The sequence below is a fragment of the Mya arenaria genome, chromosome 17 (assembly GCF_026914265.1).
Source record: "Mya arenaria isolate MELC-2E11 chromosome 17, ASM2691426v1".
In the NCBI taxonomy this organism is placed as follows: Eukaryota; Metazoa; Mollusca; class Bivalvia; order Myida; family Myidae; genus Mya; species Mya arenaria.
Genome location: NC_069138.1, coordinates 9097418 through 9105169, shown reverse-complemented (window position 1 = coordinate 9105169; position 7752 = coordinate 9097418). Strand labels below are relative to the sequence as shown.

General features: G+C 34.6%; 1 protein-coding gene across 6 annotated transcripts in view; it reads left to right on the top strand.

The window, feature by feature from the left end:
- Window positions 1–283: 283 nt before the first annotated feature.
- The window catches only part of LOC128224758 (uncharacterized), a 38866-nt gene continuing 31397 nt past the window's right edge, over window positions 284–7752 (top strand). For 4 of the 6 annotated variants that reach the window (XM_052934782.1, XM_052934779.1, XM_052934780.1 and 1 more), the window contains exons 1-3: window positions 284–698; window positions 1199–1280; window positions 1424–1643. In XM_052934782.1, the coding sequence (XP_052790742.1) occupies window positions 438–698; window positions 1199–1280; window positions 1424–1643 (563 nt within the window). In that variant the 5' untranslated portion in view covers window positions 284–437. Of the gene's footprint in view, window positions 699–1198; window positions 1281–1423; window positions 1644–6594; window positions 6664–7752 lie in introns of all 6 variants that reach the window. The other 2 variants (XM_052934781.1, XM_052934778.1) reach the window with 2 other exon arrangements.

Genomic DNA, 7752 nt, shown 5'->3' with positions numbered 1-7752 from the left:
TACTTGTATACAGTCAGTTTGTTGTGGCTACAATACGGTAACAGCGTGAGACAAACGAATGTATACAGTATATGTATATATACATATGTATAAGTTTGCAATTATAGTTTTAATTATATACGTCGCCCTGTTTGTGAAAATTTGCGCGTACTCATTTCACTACATCCGTGCGCCAATTTCGCGGGCATAGAATGGTGCCAGCAGGTGCTCGATTGGTTCCCATTCCTTATGCAGTATCATCAGATTGCTTGAAATGGGAACCATTCTGTAAACAATATGGCGAACACCGTAGCTACCAAATTTTGACATTTCATTAAATTTGAACAATAATCGCACATTTCAAGAGGTATTGCGATGGCGCCTGTTAAAAATAATTAAGCAATATTTACTGCTGATAATTGCGTGCAGATATTTCGGCGACTTTACACGGAAAGAACATGAATTCACAAAGATCCCACAAAACAGAAAAGGCACACCAACATACCTACGATGTTGATACTAATCAGTACTATCTTGAAGTAGATCCTGATTTGACTAAAGATGTTGATCTTGAAATCCCAAGGGCAAGTGCCCGTGCAAGCGCCAGAACTCAGAACTCGATGTCATCTAAGTCGAGGAAAACTACAAAAAGCAAAGCCTCAAATCCGGATCCGGAGAACATTGTGCGATCCAGGGGTCGCCCAATAAAACCTCATGAGGTATAGTACAATCACTATAATGCTTCTTATTTCAGTGTCCACTGCAGTAAATGTAAATGTTGTTTTATATTAATTAATTTATAAGATAGGAGTACCCCCAGACACCTCTTTGAGCATTTAATTTATAAGATAGGAGTACCCCCAGACACCTCTTTGAGCATTTAATTTATAAGATAGGAGTACCCCCAGACACCTCTTTGAGCATTTAATTTATAAGATACGAGTACCCCCAGACACCTCTTTGAGCATTTTAAAGCATATCAATTTTGGTTCTGAGATATGGGTGCATGTCAAAAGGTTGTATCTCTAAGTTACGCCCCCTCCTACCTCAGTTCCTGGATCTGCCCCTGCTTGTAACAGTCTTAATTACAAGAAGCTTTAACATATGGATCTAAAATGCTTTGTTGAACCACTGCAAGTTTCGAAAGCTGTTGGTAAGGACCAATCATTTCGTAACTATCAAGCTGTGTATTTTCTATTTAACATGTTTATTATTACAGACCGAACCGTTCCTGGCAATCAACAACCTGCCACCAGAGAAGACATTTTTGTCCGAGAAAACCACTCATACACCAAGCTTAGGTAATGTTCTCTCTTTTTTCTGTTTAAAGCAGTAAAATATAGTTATTTCACTGAAAAATATGTATACATCACCTCAAAGCATATAAAATAAAGTGATAAATCCAAATTAATGAAACTGTTTTAAGGAAAAAACATTTTTTCAGCAGCTGCGTCTAGGGCCTCAGCTCGTAAGAGTCAAGCCCACCAACCTGTGAACCCCTTGGGCAGGTTTTCTCATGGGGAGAGGCCATTTTCTGGGCACCGGTCCCCAAATAGAGGAGATCGACCATTGTCGGGTCATCAATCTCCAGGCAACCGACCATTGTCGGGTCATCGGTCTCCAGGCAACCGACCATTGTCCGGCCATCGGTCTCCAGGCAACAGGTAATTTTATATCTAAACAAGTGCTTAATCATGTATGTAATTCATGCTTATATATTATGTAATATTTGTTATTTTCAAAGCTGCGCTCTTACAGATAGACTTTTGTGACAGCTTTTGTATTTTTGTCTTGGAATGAGGCAATTTTACCTAAAATGTCTGGAAACTTATGATAAGACTGCTGATGAAATACCAGATTTCTGTTTTTCATATTTACGTTAAAAAATTGATGTTTCATGGCTAAAATCGTTATTAACGCTTTAAGAAAACCAATTTTTCGGCAGTTTTCCAGACAATTGAGATATGTGATAAACATCGTTATGTTTGCCCTTTCCCAATAAATGCCGAGGACAATGTCACAAGTTATTACATATCATTGAAACTTTTTTCTTACGAATTATTTAATGTTCTAAGAAAAAATTAGTATATGATAAACATCGTTATGAATGCCCTTTCCCCCCTAAATGCCGATGGCAACGTCACAAGTTATTACACATCATTTAAACTTCCTTTCTTATGTATGATGGAATAGTTAGATGACATGAAGTGAATTCTTATAATGATTAAGAATGGGCGGAGTGAGCGTAGCGAACGAGTCCTTCTTAATTATTATGAATTAAAATACAATCTCATTGGCTGATACATTGTCAAGGCAAAGTCTGACGCTGAGATTGTGTATTGGATGATTGACAGTTAAATGACTAAGGCGGATCTTCAAAATAATTATGCCTGAAAGTTGAAATTCTTAACGATTAAGTCGACTACTAAATGGTTGCCTATCCGCAATTTCATCAAATCTGCAAAACTTTTTTCGTAAATTTAATGTGTGTTCTAAGAAAAGTAGTATTATATATAATGATAGACATCGTTGTGTTTGCCCTTTTCCCATAAATGCCAAGGACAACGTCACATGTTATTAGGTTTTCAATCAGGGAGGTGAGGATTACAAACCAAGCTTCCTCAGGTCTATGGAGGCTGTTCGTTGCCAAAAGTCCAGACGTGTAATTCCCACAATGTGCTTCTTAATCGTACTAAATATCTCTTACATTTGTCAATGTAAACGTGCTATTTGTTGTTTCTATTCGTCAGTTTTTCCGTATTCATTTGTCATTATAGTAGTCAAAATGTATATTTGTCAGATCTACCCTGTATAAACTCACTAAAACATAGATCGTATAACTTGCCTTTAACAATATGATGATGTAATTTAGAAAGCCGAATCATGCATATGTAAAACAGCAATCCTACATTCGACACTCGCATTCGTAAAATGAACATTTGCAGTCCAACAAGTCCAGGTTTACAAAAGTAAATTGACAAGTTCAGAATAACAAGGATAGACGATTTCGCCTATACCTTATATGGTAAATGTCACCGAAAGAAACGAAGGTGAATGGGCGGAGCTAACGAATTGGATTTTCTTTCGTTGATTTCCGTTGAATCAAGCAAGGGAGATAACATATTCGCCTTCTTCCTGTAAATTCCTGGTTGTAAGTCCGAGTACTCTCTCTTTATTTCACAATAAAAACTAAAATTAACTTCATCTTTTATTTTATTTTGATGATCAATGTTCCTAAATGGGTTATAAATCACCATATTATTTAGTCAATTGCAGTTGGGTGTATCTGAGCTGGGCTCACGGACTCAGATTTATACTGCCACTGTCAGTTTTTTTTTTTACTTATATACCCAAGCAAGCAAAAATTGTTCATTTATTGTATTTACAAGTGGACCATGGGCGGGGGGAGCTATAGGGCCTGTGCCCCCCCCCCCAGTTGGCCCGCAAGTAAACTTAAAGGTTAAATTTTTTGTCAATATTTCTCAGAAAAAAGTACTTAATTACACCATAATGCACCAATTCAGACTAAAAATATTTAAAATATTCTAGGGAGAGTACCCCTAAACCCCACTTCACACATTTTAAACATATTAATGTCATGCCCGCTCGAGGGATCATGTCCAAAAAGTTGTGCCCCTCAGTAACGCCCCTCTAACGCAAGTCCCTGTTCAAAACCTGCTCCAGCAAACCCACGAAACTTTTGATGGACATCATAATGATATCCACCAAGGTTTGTCTGATGTTATACATTTACTATCTTAATAAGCATGTATGGTGTAAACATGTAATTTCAATACATCATTGAAACAAAATATCCATGTGGATGGAAGAACAGCCCTCCAACCCACTTGTGTCCCCCAGTTATGAATTACGGGATTTGCCACTGTGAACCATAACAATCAAGTGGGGGATTTCAAGAACATGAAAAAAAAAAATATCGTGAGTCTTAGATTAGAAAAACAAACGCGCGATTTTTCCCCTCCAAAAGGGCTAGGTCCGCTTCACTTAAATGTGAAAAAAAGCCCTGACTGTTGAGTGTGGGTGGGGTATAAAAGGTAGCAGCAAGTAATAATTGTTTATTAGCAATAAATTGACTTCATCATTAAAATACTTTATTAATTACTTATAAAATAATATTTGTTAATGTACGAGTTAAAAGAAGTTGCAATCTTAGTGTATTTTATCCATACAGTTCCAGCTACCAGGTAATAAACCTCTGGGGCATCTTAGTGAATAATTTCAACTTAATGAAAATTTGGATTTTTTTCTTCGTAAATATTAAATTACCTAATATTACTTGCAATCTTAAACATTGCAAAAAGGCAAGAAAGTGTCCTCTAATGGTAGAATTTAAAATAGTGTTATAGTAATTTAAAGTTGCACTGTCACAGATTGACAGTTTTGACAACCTTTTTTTTTGTCCCAGACTCGGCTAATTTTGGCAGCAATGCTTTCTATACACACAATAAGATTACTCACAATAAAACAGATCTAAATTGTTTGGAAAACTGCCGACATTTTTCATTTTTCTTAAAACGTTACTGTAGTATCACTTTTAGCCATAAAACATCAATTTGCGAACGTAAAACTGAAAAACTGTATCTGATCTTTTGTCACCAGTCTTATACCACTGGTATCCAGACATTTACGCAAAATTGGCTCATTCCAAAACAAAAAAATAAAAATAGTTGTCAACACGGTCAATCTGTGAGAGTGCAGCTTTAAAAGAAAAATAAGACAATGGGACTTTTCATCCTTGAAGTATAATTTAATGCTAATGACTTACATTTTGTTGTGTTTGAGTCAAGTATCATTTTGCATACATCTCATTTCATGTCATATGTGCGTATTTATTACTATTATATAGTCAAAAACATGTTGTAATATCAGATATTATTTTATTCGACATTAAATAATTTATAATCCATCCTGTTTCCAAATCAAAGTCCATAGTGTCATAATATAGATGATTTGTAATGTCCATAATAAGGTTCGCAATGTCCATGGTCCAAAGTATCCATAATTGGTTTAAATAGAGCCAAGTGATAGCGGAAATTTCCGAAAGACGTGAGGAGGAGTTAAGACATGGTTAAGGCGGAGCTATCTATAAATAAAATTAAATTCATCTCGTAAACATGTTCATCTGCGAATCAAAAGTCACCATCATACAATGTACTTTGTAGAACTACGAACTGAAATCTGTCTTCTACAAACCGCAACGTAAAAATCGGCATGTGACTTTCACAGAATTACAAGTGTTTACCATAAACGACTCTATAAACACAACTGAACCTTCTGTTGAATAGATGCAACGAGAATAAAACTGCAATCGGCACAATGAAAAATGAAAATGTACAGTGTGAAATGTAAACATACAACCGATGTGTTGGCGTTTGTAAAATGTACATTGGTAAATCATCAATGTTACAAACATAAAATACACACATACACGTCCGGACTTTTGGCAACGAATAGCCTCAATACAGGTCTCGCTGACATGCCAATGTTGCAATATTGGTCACTGAATCTTATTATATTACGTGTATAATTCTATAAACATAAGGTGATCCTGGGGGGAGTCGGAGGGGGGAGTGGGGCACCTATTAATCATATATTTAAAAAATGAAACTTTAACTCTATTTTGCCTTCGTTAGATTTTGATATTACCAAACTCTTAATAAACAGTGTATGGCCGATATTGGCACCCATCCCAACTTTTAATTTTTATTTGGATATATATTATAGGAGAAAAAAAGAAATAAAATACTCCCGAAATACACCATTTTGGACTAGAAATTGTTAAAAAAAAATTGGGGGTTGTACACCAAACCCCACTGCTATCTCGGTTCTTAAGGAAGGGCGCAAGTCAAAAGGTTAATTACGCCTCTAAGTTACGCCCCTCTTAAGTCAATATCTGGATCCACCTCTGACAATAAAACCAGTCTATGACCTAATCTGCTGACGAAAGTGATTAATATATGTATAATATAATGTTGTAATAACTATAGTCATTGTTAAATATATATTTAAAAAAAGAAACTTTAATTCTATTTTCCTTTAGTAGATTATTATATATATATTATTATATAATAAACAAATTCATAAAAACAATGAATTACCGATTTTGCCTACGAAAGTGATTTATACACATATAATTATATATATGTTGTAATAACTATAGTCATTGTAAAAAAAAATATCAAAAAAAACAACAACTTAGTCTATTTTGCTTTCATGAAATTATAATATATATCAAATTCATAATAAACAGTGTATGATAGATACTGCCCACGAAAGCGAGAAATTCATGTATGATATAATGTTGTAATAACTATAGTCATTTTTGAATATATATATATATATAGAATGAAACTTTAAGTACATTTTGCTTTCATTAGATTATAATAATTATTAACATATTCATTATAAACAGTGTATGACCAATACTGCCCACGAAAGTGATGAATACATGTATGATATATGTTGTAATAACTATAGTAATAGTAAAGTATATTAAGATTTAAAAAATGAAATTTAAAGTCTATTTTACTTTCATGAAATTATAATATATCAATCTCATAATAATTGGTTTAATCCCCGTCTTTCATTCAACAGCTTCGTTCACTTTCATTTTCTGGATCCAATTTTAAATGACGATGAAAATTGTGCTGAAAGCGACAAAGGGTACTTGATTATCACTAGCATTAGCGTTATGTTTTTTAGAAAAAGCTTAAAACTTGCAGCGTTAAAAATTTGTGTTTTTTCGGCTTTTTGGGGGTTTCAAATTCTCCCCATCCCCCACCTAAAAAAGATTACCGGTATTTTCCCCCGTGCAGGTAAAAAAAACTACTTGGTTTACATTACATGTTAATTTCTTCATGGTTTATTCAACTCGGCAAGTTCTAAGCTTTTTATAGGTATTCAGTGTTTTAAATGAATTCTATATGGAAATGTTTTCTCCTTTTCTCATATTTATATTTGTAACATTCTTTAGAATGTTTCTAAGAAAATTTAACAGCTGAGGTGTGATGCCTTTTATATTCAAATATAGCTCACTTTTGTGTTACCTAAGAAACAAGACACCATCCGCATATATGATACACTGGGCAAATCACCTGTAAAAATCTCTTATAATAATTTATGAGGTGAAATCCAGCCACTTGATTGGTCAAATGAGACACACCTCATGCATACGGAAATGGCCAAGAAGTTATGGTTGAAATCATGGATCTAAATGATCCAATGAGGTCGCAGCTGTTAAATTGTTTTAGGCTTGACTTCAAAATTTTTGTCAAATTCAGAGAGCTCTTCAGAAAGGAGATTCATTCCTTTTTGTTATTTGCTATTTCATTGGTCGGAAAATGCTTATGAATGTTCAATGTCTAGAAGTTTGCTAGCCAATTTGGCCTGGGTATCATACAGTGTGTGTATACCACGTGATAAATTGCGTCATAAATGCTATGTCGGTAGTCAACATTTTGCATCGAAAGAAAAGTTTAAACAAAGATAACTTCACTATTTCTTCACCATTTTAAATGAAACATAGCGCAGTCTATGCGGAATATGGAGCCACACATTCGGTCTTTCACCAGAGTTTGTTTGAGAGTTAAGTTTCTTAAAACACTTCCAGAAACCTTTTCACTTACGGCCATCTGACGGAGCACTGCCAAAACATTATTTGGGAAACAGGTTTGTCGAAGTGTTTGATGAAATTAATCACATTATCAAACTCTGTTAATAAAACAAAGGTGTGGCTCTTAAAGAAGTGGCATA